We start from the raw sequence: 18399 nt of genomic DNA, 5'->3' as shown, positions 1-18399 counted from the left end.
AAGCTTAAGTTTTAATAAGCAGAACTAGTATTAAAAGAAAACTTTAAAAACCTCAAAATAAAAAACAAATGAGGAAAAGAGACAGAATTTCAAATAAAAGTATAATGTCCAGAATAAGATAACTTATCAGTCCTTATGTCTTCATTTGAAGTAGTGTTTACTAACTACAAATTTAAATTGTCCCTTTTGACAATAAATCGTGTGAAAAAAATTTTAAATATGTACCAAATTATTTTATTAATAAAGCATCAACAATTTTATTTAAATATTAATATTAAATTTTAATAAAACTTAAAACCTATAAATTAATAAACATATATTAGCATTCAATTAAATTCAAAAGGCACACATTCATGCAATTATTTACAAGGTATCTGTCTTTTAAAATTATGTTAATAAAAATGCTTCTTTTCAGAATTACCGAAAACAAAATATTTATTTTAAAAGATAGGGATGAAATAAACAAAATGAAAACAGAAAATGCCTTGCACAGATATCAAAGTCTCACCCTAATAGATGCTTTATTACAAAAAACTTTGTTGATAGCAAGCCATGTTGGCAAATCCAACATATTCTGGAGCACCTCTTCATCCAACTCCAAATTCTTCAGTTCACCTTCTCCTTTAAGGGTACTTAGATTTATCTTGTCAGGAGATAAATTTTTGGTAAATCTGAAAGAGAATATATATTGACATTTATTTTAGTGTTAGTTACTGTACCCCTGACTTGTTCTTGCAAATATACAGAGCATTAAGAATGTAATAGCAGCACTAAGAAACACAAAACCACAATGATAGGCTCTACTCTAATCCGTGTTTTTCAATGTGGTTTTGTTATTATTGTTTTGATCTCCCTTGTCCATAGCTCTCTTACACAAAGTCTACAGTATTTTTGGTATACATTTAAATATCTTATAACCAGACACAATCAAGCTCTAGTTCTTACTGTCTTTCAAATTTATGAATACTTAGTATCCACTATTTTTCAGGAACTATGCAAGGCTTTGAGCCATCCCCTACAACATTTTGTTCACTTCACTACAGACAATATCACAGAAGTGGATATTCCTATTTCACTAACCAATATACAAGTAAGGTAAATGAGGTGGACCTTTAGAAATAGTAGCAGCAGCAGCTGCCACCACTGCCATTCATCATGCCAAGAGCTTAATGAAAGTGCCAAAAGTCACATAGGAGACTGGACCCTGAATTCTAATTAAAGAATTCAAATTCTCTATAATGATTTAGAAAGGAAAGTTCTTAAACTCAAAAGAAAAGATTGAAAATAATAATAGTTAAAATAACAGTGACCATTTTCCAAGGGTTTACTGGATACCAAGCTCTTCTCTTTGAGTGCATGCGTTACTAATTTTCATGATAACCCATTAGGGTCAATACTATTTTCTTTCCCACTTTTTTTTTCCCATATTTATTTATTTGGCTGCACTGGGTCTTAGTTATGGCAAGCGGGATCTTCGTTGCTGCGTGCGGGATCTTTAGTTCCATCGTGCGGGATCTTTTAGTTGCAGTATGCGGGCTCTTAGTTGCAGCATGTGGGATCTAGTTCCCTGACCAGGGATCGAATCTGGGCCCCCTGCGTTGGGAGTGTGGAGTCTTAACTGCCGGACCACCAGGGAAGTCCTTATTCCCACTTTTTACAAGAGTAAATATAAAGAGAAACTAATTTATTTGCCCAATGTCACAACTAATAATGATGATAATAGTAATAATAACAATAAATTACACATGCACTTTAAAGAACTTTCGTATATGTTAATTCTTAACACAATCCTACAAAATAAAAAATTGCTAACTTTACCCAGCCTCACTTTTTCAAAAGTGAAACTATTGAAAAAGTTAACTACTGGCTAACAAAGGAGTTATTAGCCAGTCTTCTACCATTTTTTGATATTAAATATTAAAGTAACAAAATGTACTGGGTTATTTACATGCCCTACACATCAACAAGAATCAATATGCACATGCTTCTGCACTGACCCTAAACCAGAATTTCTTGAGCCAGATCTTATCTGGATTCCTATCTTCTCACAAAATGTCAACACACTGACTTTCTCAACATAAAGCTCGTATTTAACCCATATTTGACCAAAGATGCTGAGCTGTTTCTCACTTACTACCAATCATGTTTCATTTAAGAATATGAAGTTTCCTGAGAGGCTGCCATTTCTAATCATATAGGAATGACCTGCCACTGCCTCAAGGCAGAATATTAATGCAGAAGGGAACATTCAATAGGTACTTACTGAGGATTCACTATTCCGACACATACACTGGCAAGCAGTATACTCAAGGTTTTTGCCTTTCTGAAATATTCAGTTTAGTTGGTGAAGAGTGAATACAGGGGTTCTTAATCCAGATCTTCTTTGAAATAGGGACTTTTGAGCTGATATCTAAAGGATGAGTAATAGAAGTTAACTAGGCAAGGAAAAGAAGGGGTCAGGAAATAAAGCGTATTCCAAGTAGAGGAAATAAAACATATAAAGGTTCTGAGGCAGGAGGGAGCATGGTATAAAGTGGAAGTGAAAAAGATCAGCATCTGGCATGTAGCAAGAGAGCCAGGGGAGCAGAAGATAACTCTGGAAGGACAAAGAGAGGACTGATTACACAAGGCCTTGACCATTTTATTCATTCATTCATTCAATAAATTTTAACTGATTACCTATAATTTAAAAGGCACTAGGCAGGGCGGGCTTTCCTGGTGGCACAGTGGTTAAGAATCCACCTGCCAGTGCAGGGGACAGGGGTTCGAACTCTGGTCCGGGAAGATCCCACATGCCGCAGAGCAACTAAGCCCGTGCGCCACAATTACTGAGCCTGCACTCTACAGCCCACGAGCCACAGCTACTGAGCCCACGTGCCTAGAGCCCGTGTTCCGCAACAAGAGAAGCCACCGCAAAGAGAAGCCGGTGCACCGCAACGAAGAGTAGCCCCCGCTCACCACAACTAGAGAAAGCCTGCGTGCAGCAATAAAGACCCAATGGAGCCAAAAATAAATAAATATTTTTAAAATAAATAAATAAATAAAAGGCACTGGGGATTTGAGAGTAAACAAAATAGATAAAAATCTCTTCCTTCATGGAGCTTAACTGGGGGGTAGAACACAGAGAATTAAGAAATAAGTTAAATATATAATAAGTCAGATTCAAAGTGAAGAGGTACTCCTTATAGTTGAAATAAGAAATACAAATTTAAGTATATTGTTTAACCTCACAAACGTAAGCAATGGAAAAGCTAACAATAGTGATATAATTTATTAGGTATTGTAGGTCGGTAAAATTTGGAGTGGTTAATTTAGTAAAATCCTTACCTATCTTAGCAGTAAGTGAGTATGCAAGATCTAACACTGATACATCTAGAATGAACAGCATAGATATATAATTTAGAGCTAGTAGGGTAACAGTGAGGTAAATGCGACTGCCACTGGGGAACAAGATTGGAGGGATCAGGAAAGGATGGGTTGGAGGCTTGTTGCTTTTTGTGTTCAGCCCACTTGAATTCATTCATTCATTTATATAACAAATATTTGTTGTGTGCCAAAAATGTGCCAGACACATAAATGAAACAGATGAGTGGGGGAGACAGGGTATTTTCTACCACAACAATGCCAAAATTTGAAACTGAATATTAGGCAGCCTTGTTCTTAAAATTTTTTATTAGGCAATTGATGCCAACATTTTGCTCCCCTCTTCTCTTACCCCTCCTCTTACACTGTCATTCTGTAACACAAACTTTTCAGTCATCTGGTGCCCACACCCAGTCTTGTTTTTTGGTGTTGTGGGGAACTTATGAATGGGGCGGTAAAGGAGAACTCTTACCTGTCCTACCTTTCCCCTCCAATGGCATGGCTAGGAGAGGTCCCAGGATTTCTGTGGAGGGGATTTGTGGTTGTTGAGTTCCAGGGAGTTATGAGACACTGCAGTGAGCTGAGGCAGCAAGGATGATAAGCATACTGAGCAGACTACTTTGGAGCCGGAATGAGAAAAGCTGTCTCTTTTTCTATATATTCAGGTACCAGAGCAGTGCATATAGAACCACCCGGGAGTGCTTAAAAAACTCAATGCCCAGGCACAACCCCCTCCCTTCCCACCCTCACCACTACCAATTAAATTAAAAAGTCTCTGGCAAAGGGACCTCAGGCACATGATTCAAATCATTAACATACAGTTCATAAGCGATTTCTGCACAGTTGATTGAGTTAAAAAATTAGAGCTTCAAACCACCTTTCATCCTGATATTCATAATATAAAGTCCAAGAAAGAACAACACTGACTTCCTTGACTTTATAATACATAGTTATAGTGTAAATAGAAAATTTATAGCTTTTATTTCATGAATAAGGTTAATTCTGTGACCAAAAGCCCCCCCACACACCAACAAACATACTAGTTTACAGTTCTAATCTCACCTCTTACCCTCAGCGTCCCCATGCTGTTCTCCAAACATACCAGGCAAGCTCTCCTCCTTAGAATTTTTCACTGGCTGCTCCTACTGCCTGCAACACTACTTCCACCATATCCATAAGGCTAAGTCCCTTACCACCTTAGAGTCTACTCAAATATTACCTCCTCAATGAGGCTGCTGATGAAACAAAATTATTTTAAGGCAGGAAAAGAAATTTAACGTGAAATTTTCTCTGCTGTTTGAGCCACTATACCTTCTCCTTAGTGTGCATTGTGCATCTGCATTATACATTAACTAGATTCCCTAAGAAGACACAGGAACGTCTACACACACACACACACACACACACACACACATTTCCTGCTGGCACCAGCAAGGAAACTCCTTAGGAGATAGCATTCCCTCCGTTATCATGTAAGGGGTTATGATGACCCACTACTCACTTTGTTGAACTATGTAAACTGTCAATGCCACCTTGATGTTTAACCCTTTGATGTATAACCCTTTGTCTCAAAAACTTATATAACTGTGCTTAGACCTCTAATGGGCAGAACAGTCCTCAGAGCTTTCTGAAAGACTATCTCCCTAGTTATAATTTTCAGATTGGCTTGAATAAAATTTCCCATTTCTTTCTTGAAAAAAAAAAAGTCAGATTCTGATAACTGTGGAAAAAACAAAGCGAAAGTAAGATAGGAGGTGCAAGCAGAGGACCTTTTAATTTTTAAAAGAGTAGACAGGGGGCTTCCCTGGTGGCGTAGTGGTTGAGAGTCCGCCTGCTGATGCAGGGGACACGGGTTCGTGCCCCGGTCCGGGAAGATCCCACATGCCGCGGAGCGGCTGGGCCCGTGAGCCATGGCCGCTGAGCCTGTGCGTCCGGAGCCTGTGCTCCAAAATGGGAAGGGCCACAGCAGTGAGAGGCCCGCATACCGAAAAAACAAAACAAAACAAAACAAAACAAAAAAGAGTAGACAGGAAAAGCCTCATTAAAAAGATGACATTTGGGCAAAGATCTGAAGAAAGCCAAGGAGCTAGCTATGCAAATATCTGGAGGAAGAATGCTCTAGGCAGAGGAAAAGCTAAGGGCAAAAACTGAGGTAGGAACATGCTTGGCAGGTCTGAGGAATAGCAAGAAGGCCAATGTGAGTGGAGGAAATGAACAAGGGCAAAAATGAAAGGAGATGAGGTTAGAGAAATAACAAGGGCCAGATCATGTGAGGCCTTTTAAGCCACTCTAAGGACTCTCTGGCTTTTACTCTGAGTAAAAATGAGAGTGACTGGAGATGGTTTTTGACAAGAACAGGGAGTTTTAAAGGATGGCTCTATTGAGAATAGATAAAAGAAGGACATGGACAGAAGCAGGGAGCCCAGACAGAAGGTTATTGCAATAAGACAGGTAAGAGAAGATGTTGCCTTGGACCAAGATGGAAGAGTAGGAAGTGGTGAGAAGGGAACAATTCTAGACATATTCTGAAGGTAAAGCCAACGGGATTTGATAGTACAGATTGAAGTCAAGGATGGCTCCAAGGTTTTTGATCTAAGCAAACAGAAGGATAGAGCCACCATTTATTGGGGTAAAGAGACAGAGGGAGAAATAAGCTTGGGATTAAGGATCAGAATTTAGGCTTGGAATAGTTTAATTAAGAGATGCTTATTAGATATCCAAGAGGAGATACCAATTAGGTAGCTGGATATTCAAATCTTATTCAGTAGTTGCAGATACAAATTTAATAATCACCAATGTTATATATGGTATTTACAATTGCAAGATGGAGACAAAAAATGAAATGGCTCAAGGACTGTGGTCAAGGACCAATAAGAGGCCAAGTAACCAATAAAGGCGATTAAGAAGGAAGGGCCAGTGAGGTAGGAGAGAAATCGTTTTTGTTAGGTGAGAGAAAATTCAGCAGGCTTGTATGTTGATGACCATGATGCAGAGAAAAGAAAACTACTGATGGACAGACAATGGATGGAATAAAATCCTTGATTAGAAGACAGCACATAGAGTACACAAGAAGAGGGACTGGCTTTGAACAGTTTTGATTTTGGAAAGCATATTAATACTCTGTATATGCAAAAAATAAAATAAGAAAGAATGTGAAGAGGGGAAATGCCTAAAACTGAAAGCGACCTGAAACAAATGAACCTAATTGTATTAAAAAATACTGTAACCATATTCAAGGGGAAGATAGGAAGAAAGGACAGAGGGATAGATGGACAAAAACGAATCTGATTAACTCATGAATACAACATTTGACTATATATCCTTAGTGTTGGGCAAGGAGGGGTGATTAGTGGAGAAATCAGGCAACATCTTAATGGTCTATGGTACAAGAATGTTCATCTCAATGATATTTACAAAAGGAAAAAAGTGAAAGCACTCCATAATAATCCCTTTAATTATGATACATTATGCCTACATATATATCAAGCAATACGTGTTGAGAATTATATAAAGAAATGGTTATACTATAGCGCCTGGTGAAAATTCAAGGTTCAAAATTATATACTGTGATTTCAATATGCAAAAGTGGAAGATGGAAAGATTAAAATGTTATTCACAAGAAATTCTATCTTCAATTTAGTTCATACCAAAGGGACAACATGTGCAAGGAGCATGGACCTTATTTAAAGTCAGACAAACAAATGTGAATTCTAGTTTAGCCACCTACTGTGACACCCCTCTGCCTCAATTTCCTCATCTGTAAAATGGAGAAAAAACTCAAAAAATGTGCAACTCAAAAAATTTTAGTGAGGATTAAAGATAATATGTAAAGTATTAAAGATAATATGTAAAGTATCTGATACAAAACAGATATCCAATTAAGAGTTCTCTTTCTCCTGACCTGCTTTTTATTGAGTTTAAATTATGAAGGCATTGATTATAGTTTTAACAGGAGCAATATCAAAAGGTCAAGCTTGGGGGGACTTCCCTGGTGGCACTGTGGATAAGACTCCGTGCTCCCAGTGCAGGGGGCCCAGGTTCGATCTCTGGTCAGGGAACTAGATCCCACATGCATGCCGCAACTAAAAATTTGCATGCCACAACTAAGGAGCCCACGTGCAAGGAACCAGCAAGCCGCAATTAAGGAGCCCTGGAGCCACTACTAAGAAGCCTGCCTGCTGCAACTAAGACCCAGTGCAACCAAATAGATAAATATTAAAAAAAAAAAAAAAAAAGTTCATGCTTCGGAATTCCCTTGTAGTCCAAAATCTGCACTTTCACCACCGAGGGTGCGGGATCAATCCCTGCTCAGGGAACTAAGATCCCGCAAGGGGTGCAGCCAAAAAAAACCCAAAAAAGTTCAAGCTTATCCAAACAGGACTTTAAAATGGCAGAGCGGTGGAGCTAATCTTGAAACATATTAATACTGCTCATCTATTAAAATATTTTAAAGAGGAAGCTGAAGATGTATTGGTAACTGTCACATCCACAGCTATTAGAGAGTTGGTTTCTTATACTGGGTAGGCCGTGGACATATCAAATTATTTATCTTCTATTATTCATACATGAGGCTTTCATTTAACATATATTTCAGTTTTGCACAAATATTTCCCAATCATTTATTAATATAATTATGTTCCTTCCAAAAACAGAGAGAGGAGGATGGTTTTTCAGTCACATTTGTTAACTTAATTGATAGAGGAAAAGCACACTTTCAATAAGTAAACAAAGGGACTAAAACCCACAAAATAACATTAAGGCATGGACTAGCTATGTGTCTACCTATGCTTTGTCCAAGTGTTGCTATAGGCTCTTTGGACTAAATTGCCATGTGAAATTTCCAGATAATTGTATTATTCTACTAAATATTCTACTAATATTAGAAGGGTTATAATACTGGGCCTGATCCTAAAGAGAATAAATTATTATCCAAAGTAAACCTCTTCAGTTCACTAAAGACTCATTTAAAGTTCTAAAAGTTATATAAACATTTTAAAACAAACTTTTTAAAAAATGGTAGAAATCTAGGTCAATGAATTAAACTTCCAAATAATTAATTATTTGGTGGAGATAAGAGTGGAGTGGGAGAATGGAAGCATGAAATCTATATAAAACCGAAGTAGACATGTTAAAGACTCAAAATGAGGATAAAAAAGAAAGCTGATTGACTTGAATATGTCAAAGTCATAACAACTGTACAGAAGAAAGTCATAACACATAATAAAGATAAACCTGGCACAATTCTTACTGAATTTTTTATTTTTAACATTCAGAACACACAATAATGTTCCATTACTATGTACATTATGGCATGTAAAGAGGTTTATTTTAAAGTAAACATGTGTTCTTTATTTTAACGTTAGTATTATATGAAATAAATTTTAAATGTGGATGTACATATTTTATTGGTTAACTATATTTTTAACAATGTAACAATTTTAAAGCTAACTTAAAACATGCAAACAGGCTTCCATTTTTCCAAAATCTTCTTTAATTACATGTAATACATGAAAATAAATTTACTAGGTTTTTCATTAGTAACAACAAAATAGCTAAGTAGAGGAATAAAATTTCCAGGCAAATGGAAAGGAAAGGTTTGATTTAGATTACACATTTTGCAGTTAATACATAATTAGAGTCTAAATTATGTGTAGAGCACTGTACACGGTAAAATTTAGGGCAAAACAAGTAAGTCAGTCCATATAATCAAGATTTATAATTTGCTTAAGGGAACACAGCACAAATGCACGAAAAGTCAAGAATCGCTCTGCAAGAAGAAAAATGCCACTTAACACTTAACCTCTCGTGGATGACCTAGAGTCTGTCATACAGAGTGAAGTAAGTCAGAAAGAGAAAAACAAGTACTGTAGGCTAACACATATATATGGAATCTAAAAAAAATAAATTAAAAAAAATGTTTCTGTAGAACCTAGGGGCAGGACAGGAATAAATACGCAGACGTAGAGAATGGACTTGAAGACACGGGGAGGGGGAAGGGTAAACTGGGACAAAGTGAGAGAGTGGCATGGACATATATACACTACCAAATGTAAAATAGATAGCTAGTGGGAAGCAGCCGCATATCACAGCGAGATTAGCTTGATGCTTTGTGACCACCTAGAGGGGTGGGATAGGGAGGGTGGGAGGGAGGGAGACGCAAGAGGGAAGAGATATGGGAACATATGCATACGTATAGCTGATTCACTTTGTTATATAGCAGAAACTAACACAATAATGTAAAGCAATTATACACCAATAAAGATGTTAAAAAAAATTGCATCCCCCTTCAAAAAAAATACTTAACCTCTCAGACTTCCCTGGTCGCACAGCGGTTAAGAATCTGCCTGCCAATGCAGGGGACACAGGTTTGATCCCTGGTCCAGGAAGATCCCACATGCCGCAGAGTAACTAAGCCCATTGCACCACAACTTCTGAGCCTGCGCTCTAGAGCCCGCAATCCACAACTACTGAGCCCGCGTGCCACAACTACTGAAGCCCACGCGCCTAAAGCCTAGAGCCTGCAACAAGAGAAGCCACCTCAATGAGAAGCCCATGCACCGCAACGAAGAGCAGCCCCCACTTGCCGCATCTAGAGAAAGCCTGCGTGCAGCAACGAAAACCCAATGGCAGCCAAACATAAAATAAATAAAATTAATTTTTATTTATTTATTTATGGCTGCATTGGGTCTTGTTGCTGCATGTGGGCTCTACCCAGTTGAGGCAAGCAGGGGCTGCTCCTCGCCACAGTGCACGGGCTTCTCACTACAGTGATCTCTCCCACTGCGGAGCACGGGTCCCAGGCGCACAGGCTTCAGTAGTTTTGGCACCCGGGCTCAGTAGTTGTGGCTTGCGGGCTCTAGAGCTCAGGCTCAGTAGTTGAGGCGCCCAGGCCCAGCTGCTCTGCGGCATGTGGGATCCTCCTGGACCAGGGCTCAAACCCGCGTTCCCAGCACTGGCAGGCAGATTCTCAACCACTGCACCACCAGGGAAGGCCAAAATAAATTTTTATTTAAAAAAATAAATAGGGTTTCCCTGGTTGCGCAGTGGTTGGGGGTCCGCCTGCCAATGCGGGGGGCGTGGGGTCGTGCCCCGGTCTGGGAGGGTCCCGTATGCCACGGGGCGGCTGGGCCCGTGAGCCATGGCTGCTGGGCCTGCGTGTCCGGAGCCTGTGCTCCGCAACGGGAGAGGCCACAGCGGTGAGAGGCCCGCGTACCACAAAAATAAATAAATAATAAATTAATAAATAAATAACCTCTCTATGGCTCAGTTTCCTCATCTGTAAAATTGTGATAATAATATTACCTGCCTCATGGGATTGTTTTGAGGATTAACTGAGTTAGAACATGGAAAATGCCAGGAATTGTCTCTAACACAGAAAATTCACTGATGTTTATAAATAAAACAAAACAAACACCCCCCTCCCAAAACCAGCCTTTCTAATAAACAGACTTGTTTAAAAAAAAAAAAACAGAAAAGAAAATTCAGTGAGTGTTACCTATACTATTAATATGAAGATGCAGGTTAAATAGGAATATGAACAACACAGAGACATTACATAACCAGTGATCAAAATTTCTAAAAAAAGATCTCTGGCTTGATAAATCACTAAGTATACAGTAGATCATAAATCAGAAAGGTATAAATTATATATCTGATGTTACTGTAAATTTTAGTTATGATTTATTTGAAGTTTCATCAGATCCATTTTATAGCTGTATCATAAAAACAAAGATCATAAAGTTGTTTTATTTGCTAAAGCAAACTGCAACAGATCTGTGAAATGAACCATCTCTAGATTAAATATAGTATTTGGGGGTAGAATCATAAAATCTTAGTGCTAAAAACAATCTTAGAACATAGCTTATAAACCCTTTTCTGACCTACTTACCTTCTTCCACAATTCTTTGTATTCAGATAACAGCCCCTCCCTGGGACATTGTTTTAAAACTTCATCAGCGAATATGCATTTCTTGAATTATTCACCTTGTCCTGAAAGTATTTATGGTTCCTATTATTGTACAGGTTGTTAGAGATTCACATCAATGCCTACTATTCTTCTAAACTTAAGAAGTGGCAAAAAAAAAAAAAAAGAAGAAGAAAGAAAGAAAAAGTAGCTATGCTACTTGATAACATTTTTCTCAAATAACAGTTGTAATTAGAAGTAATCATTCTGGGCTTCCCTGGTGGCGCAGTGGTTTAGAGTCCGCCTGCCGATGCAGGGGACACGGGCTCGTACCCCAATCCGGGAGGATCCCACATGCCACAGAGTGGCTAGGCCCGTGAGCCATGGCTGTTGAGCCTGCGCGTCCGGAGCCTGTGCTCCACAACGGGAGAGGCCACAACAGTGAGAGGCCTGCGTACTGCAAAAAAAAAAAAAAAAAAAAAAAGAAAAAAAAAGAAATAATCATTCTCATTCTGATATTTCATGCTATAGCATGAAAAACTAGACTTTACAGGGAATTTTAAAATGCACGTTAAATTGTTTAATTTAAAAGTTTAAAGTAGGCATACTTAATCTGAAGTTCTTGGATGGGCTTCAAGGGGTCCAAGATACTTCATAATATTTTCAAAGGGGGTTTTTGGACACCGAAAAGGCTCAGAACCATTGCCTTAACGTAAATAGCATTAATTGTAACCATCCAGAAAATAAATTACTTCAATACTGTAATTCGAATATTAATATCATTGTTGTTTGATTTAATTAACTTATTATAAACAAACACCTCTCAGGGTGCCTACCCAGTTACCACTGATTCTGTCTTCCCAGAGAAAGGCTATAAACATAGGGGAAAGGTGCATACCTAACACATGTTATATACTTCCTTGGTTACAGCTGATTTGATCTAGAGAATGACAAGGCATTTAGACTCTTCAATCAGATTTCTTCCTTCAGAAATTTAAAACTGGAACACTACCTTAGGATCAAACTGACAAACAATAAAGGAGCAGAACTGAGAAACACAAATCCAACATTTAAGAACTTAAAGATACCATAAAGATTCTTAACCCATCATTGTTCCATTCTCTCCAGTTGGGCCTAACTAAAACCGTTGAAATGAACTAGTAATTGAAATCACTAGCTAGTATCTCAAGACTGTGCACCCCTACAAGGATTGTGTTCTCACTGCATATGAAAAGATATAAAAAGAACCAAAATCTTTATGTAAGCAAATCTAACAACAGCTTCAACTTGACTTTATTAAAAACAATATTTCTAGAAGAGAAAATACCTAAAGACCACATGGTAAAGCTGTACGAGAGAACATGTTACTGGAGCACGTTCCGAAAATCTGATAGTCTGCCAAGTTCTTTGGCTAAAAACATTAAGTTATTAATCTGCACCTAATTACACCCTTTCACAGACCATGGGCTTCATCATGCAGCCATAAAGATTCCTCCACTTAAAACTAAGAAACAGGGCTTCCCTGGTGGCGCAGTGGTTTAGAGTCCGCCTGCCGATGCAGGGGACACGGGTTCGTGCCCTGGTCTGGGAAGATCCCACATGCCACGGAGCGGCTAGGCCCGTGAGCCATGGCCGCTGAGCCTGTGCGTCCAGAGCCTGTGCTCCGCAGCGGGAGAGGCCACAGCAGTGAGAGGCCCGTGTACCGCAATAAAAAAAAAAACAACTAAGAAACAAATGAGGTGTTTCTAAAGAAACCCCTATTTCCTTTCTGCCTTACCCAACACCCCAGTTGCACCTCCTTTAACCTGGCAACCTCCTCTTAAGTCTAGTTGCCTTCTTGCCCCACTCTATGCCTCATTGTCTTCAGGTTCAAGAAGTGAATTAGTTATTTTCAAAATTTTGGATATGAGATCAAGAAATAGACTTTACAATCCAGTACACACATACAAAACAAAAATTTCTCAAAGTGATAGTTTAATACAGTCTGATATTTTCCATTCTATTTCCTCCTTTCAAAATGGTGATTGACTACACTATTTTCACAAGGCAAGCTATGACCCACAGTTTAAGAAACAATACATAAGAAGTACATACATCATGACCAAGTATTTATTCCAGTAATGAAGGTTGGTTTAACATTCAAAAATCAACTAATATAATTCACCACATGAAAAGTAAAATCACATCGTGATCTCAATAGAGGCATAAAAAAGCACTGGACAAAAGTTAACACCATGCATGGAAAAATAATTCTCAATAAACTAGGAACAGAAGAGAACTTCCCCAAAACTACAGGGACTTGTACAAAAACCCTACAGTTGCGATCATACTTAATGATGAAAGACTAAAATGCTTTTCCCCTAAGACAGAGACAAGGCAAGGATGTCTGCTCTCACCACTTCTATTCAACATTGTACTGGAGGTTCTACCTGACACAGTAAGGCAAAAAAAAAATGAAATAAAATAATAAAAATAAAAGGCATCCAGTTTAGAAACGAAATAAAACTGTGTTATTTCCCAGATGACATTATCATCTATGTAGAAAATCCTGCAAATCTTAAAAAAAACCAAACAAACTACCAGAACTAATAAATGAGTTTAGCGAGGTTACAAGATATAAGACCAACATAAAAAAGAAAATTAATTAAAGACACAAGAGCCATATGAAAGAGCTCCCAATAGCCAAAGCTGGAAAAACCTGGGCAACAAAATAAATTAAATATTATTGGATTATAACTCAAAGTATAAAATAAATATACATCAGTCTACACAGATAAAAAAACATGACTGAATAAGTAAATAACTGGGAGAAAACAGATTAATCTCCCACACAGAAAATTTTTAAATAACTTAATAAGATATTCAAACCTTAGGGAACTGCAGAATTCCTCACTCATTTTGTGTGTGCTGCACATAGTATTTCCTTCCTTCCAAAATGTACAGTATGAAAGTGGGGAAGAGAGTAATTTTATAGTGGATAACCTGACAAACAGTACATCAGCCAGGTGATCAAGGTCAATGTCAACAATAAGAGATCTAAAGACACATACAGACTGAAAGTGAGAGGATTAAAGAAGGTATTCCACGCACATGGAAATCAAAAGAAAGCCAGAGTTGGGCTTCCCTGGTGGTGCAGTGGTTGAGAGTCTGCCTGCCGATGCAGGGGACATGGGTTCGTGCCCCAGTCCGGGAAGATCCCACATGCCGCAGAGCGGCTGGGCCCGTGAGCCATGGCTGCTGAGCCTGCACGTCCGGAGCCTGTGCTCCACAACAGGGGAGGCCACAACAGTGAGAGGCCCGTGTACCGCAAAAAAAAAAAAAAGAAAGCCAGAGTAGCAATAACTATAACAGAAAAAATAGACTTTAAAACAAAGACTGTAACAAGAGACAAAGAAGGACATTACATAGTGATCAAGGGATCAATCCAAGTAGAAGACATAACAACTATAAAGATATATATGCACCCAACATAGGAAAACCTAAATATATAAGCAAATATTAACAGACATAGAGGAAGAAATTTACAGTCACACAATAACAGTAGGGGACTTTAACACCCCACTTACATCAATGGACAGACTATCCAGACTGAAAATCAATAAGGAAACACTGTTGTTAAATGACACATTAGACCAAGTGAACTTGATTGATATTTAGAGAGCATTCCAACTGAAAGCAGCAGAATGCATATTCTTTTCAAGTGCACATGGAACATTCTTCAGGACAGATCACATGATAGACTACAAAACAAGTTCATTAAATTTGAGAAGACTGAAAACATATCAAGCATTATTTCCAACCACAATGCTATGAGACTAGACATCAACTACAAGAAAAAAAAAAGCACAAACATGGAGGGTAAACAATATGTTCTAAACACCAATGAATCACTGAAGAAGTCAAAAAGGAAACTGAAAAAAAAAACCTGGAGACAAATGAAAACAAAATGATCCAAAATCTATGGGACTCAGCAAAAGCAGTAATAAGAGGGAAGTTTACAGCTATACAAGCTTACCTCAGGAAACAGGAAAATCACAAATAAACAACCTAAAGAAACTAGAAAAAGAAGAACAAATAAAACCCAAAGTTAGTAGAGGAAAGAAATTATAAAGATCAGAGCAGAAATAAATGAAATAGAGACAAAAAAACAGAAAAGATAAATGAAACAAAGAGCTGGTTATTTGAAAATTTAAACAAAATTGATAAACCTTTAGCCAGACTCTTCAAGGAAAAAAAGAGGGCCCAAATCAATAAAATCAGAAATAAAAAAGAAATTACAACTGACACCACAGAAATACAAAAGATCATAACAGATTACTACAAACAATTGTACATCAATAAAATGGACAACCTAGAAGAAATGGACAAATCCCTAGAAATGTACAATCTCCCAAGACTGAATCAGGAAGAAATAGAAAATATGAACAGACCAATTACCAATAGTGAAACTGAGTAAGTAATTTCAAAAACTCCCAACAAACAGAAGTCCAGAACCAGAGGGCTTCAAAGGTGAATTCTACCAAACAGTTAGAGAAGAGTTAACACCTATCCCTCCAAATTATTCCAAAAAATTGCAGAGGAAGAAATACTTTCAAACTCATTCTACAAGGCCAGCATCACCCTGATACAAAAACCAGACAAAGATACCACAAAAAAAAAAGAAAAAAGAAAATTCCAGGCCAATATCACTGATGAACATAGATGCAAAAATCCTCAAGAAAATATTAGCAGACCAAGTTCAACAATACATTAAATGTATCACACATCATGATTGAGTGGGACCTGTCCCAGGGATGCAAGAATGGCTCAAAAATCCACAAATCAATCAATGTGATAAACCATATTAACAAACCAAAGAATAAAATCATAAGATCATCTCAACAGATAAAGGAAAAGCTTTTGATAAAATTCAACATGTGTTTATGATAAAAACTCTCAACGAAGTGGGTATAGATGGAACAGACCTCAACATAATAAAGGCCAAATATGACAAACCCACAGCTAACATCATACTCAATGGTGAAAAGCTGAAAGTATTTCCTCTAAGATCAGGAACAACACAAGGATGCCCACTCTCCCCACTTTTATTCAACACAGTATTGGAAGTCCTAGCCACAGCAATCAGACAAGAGAAAACAAATAAAAGGAATAAAATTGGAGAGGAGGAAGTAAAACTGTCAGTTTGCAAATGACATGATACTATACATAAAAAAATCCTAAAGACACCAAGAAAAAAATACTAGAACTCATTGATGGATTCAGTAAAGTTGCAGGATACAAAATAATATACAGAAATTTACTGCATTTCTATACACATATATCAGAAAGAGAAATTAAGGAAACAATCCCATTTACCATCACATAAAAAAGAATAAAATACTTAGAAATAAACCTACCTAAGAAGGCAAAAGATTTGTCCTCCAAAAACTAAAAGACAATGCTGAAAGAAACTGAAGACAACACAAACAGATGGAAAGATATACTGTGTTCTTGGATTGGAAGAATCAATATTGTTGAAATGACCATACTACCCAAGGTAATCTACAGATTCAATGCAATCCCTATCAAATTACCAATGGCATTTTTCACAGAACTAGAACAAATAATTTTAAAATCTGTAAGAAAACACAAAAGGCTCCAAAGAGCCAAAACAATCTTAAGAAAGAAGAACGAAGTTGGAGGTATCACACTCCCTGATTTCAAACTATACTACAAAGCTACAGTAATCAAAACAGTACAGTATTGGCACAAACACAGACACATAGATCAATGGAACAGAGTCCAGGAATGAACCCACACTTACATGGGCAATTCATCTACAACAAAGGAGACAAGAATATACAATGGGGAAAAGACAGCCTCTTCAATAAATGATGTTGGTAAAACTGGACAGCTGCATGCAAAAGAATCAAACTGTACTAATTTCTCACACCATGCACAAAAATAAATTTAAAATGGATTAATAAAGACTTAAATGTAAGAACGGAAACCATAAATAAAACTTCTATAAGAAAACATAGGCAGTATGCTCTTTGACATTGGTCTTAGTAATATTTTTTGGATATGTCTCCTCAGGCAAGGGAAACTAAAGCAAAAATAAACAATGAGACTACATCAAACTAAAAAGCTTTTACAAAGTGAAGGGAACTATCAACAAAATGAAAAGGCCACCTACTGAACAAGAGAAGGTACCTGTAAATGATATATCCAACAAAGGGTTAAAACAGAAAACAAAGAACTCATACAACTCAACATCAAAAAACAAAAACCAATTAAAAACCGGTCAGAAGAGCTGAATAGATATTCTCCCAAAGAAGGCAGACAGATGGCCAGAAGGCACCTGAAAGGATGCTCAGCATCACTAATTATGAGGGAAGTGCAAATCAAAACCACAATGAGATATCACCTAATACCTGTAAGAATGGCTATTATCAGAAAGACCACAAATAACAAGTATTAGAAAGGATGTGTAGAAAAGGGAACCCCCATGCACTGCTGGTGGGAATGTAAATGGGTGCAGCTGCAATGGAAAACAGTAGGGAGGCTCCTCAAAAAAATTAAAAACAGAACTACCATACAATCCAGCAATTCCACTCCTGGGTATTTACCCAAAGAAAACTGAAACACTAATTATAAAAGATACATGCACCCCTATGTTCATTGCAGCGTTATTTACAATAGCCAAGATATGGAAGCAACCTACCTGCTCATCAATGGAAAATTACTCAGCCGTAAGACAGATACTGAGAATAAACAGGTGGTTGCCAGAGGGGAGAGGGGTAAGGAAGAAGAAAAATAGGTGAGGGAGATTAAGCGGTACAAACTTCCATTTGCAAAATAAATGAGTCATGGGTATGAAATATACAGTGTGGGGAATATAGTCAATAATTATGTAATATTGCATGGGGACAGATGGTTAACTAGACTTATTGTGGTGATCATTTTGAAATATATAAAAATATTGAATCATTATGTTGTGTAACAGGAACTAACATAGTGCTGTAGGTCAATTATACTTCAAAAACAAACAAACTCACAGAAAAGAGACCAGATTTGTGGTTACCAGAGGGTGGAGGGAGGGGGAATTGGATGAACGCAGTCAAAAGGTACAAACCTCCATTTATAAGATAAAT

General features: G+C 37.6%; 1 protein-coding gene across 6 annotated transcripts in view; it reads right to left on the bottom strand.

Moving 5' to 3' along the window:
- BLTP3B (bridge-like lipid transfer protein family member 3B) overlaps positions 1 to 18399 on the bottom strand; it is a 105787-nt gene that overhangs the window by 67484 nt on the left and 19904 nt on the right. For 4 of the 6 annotated variants that reach the window (XM_079938125.1, XM_079938126.1, XM_079938130.1 and 1 more), the window contains exon 2: positions 509 to 671. In XM_079938125.1, coding sequence (XP_079794251.1) covers positions 509 to 671 — 163 coding nt within the window. Of the gene's footprint in view, positions 1 to 508; positions 672 to 11251; positions 11578 to 18399 lie in introns of those variants that run through there. The other 2 variants (XM_079938127.1, XM_079938129.1) reach the window with 2 other exon arrangements.

This window comes from Stenella coeruleoalba (assembly GCF_951394435.1).
Source record: "Stenella coeruleoalba genome assembly, chromosome: 11".
Taxonomy (NCBI): Eukaryota; Metazoa; Chordata; class Mammalia; order Artiodactyla; family Delphinidae; genus Stenella; species Stenella coeruleoalba.
The sequence above is the reverse complement of the archived record's forward strand: the minus strand, read 5'-3'. Positions and strand labels throughout refer to the sequence as shown.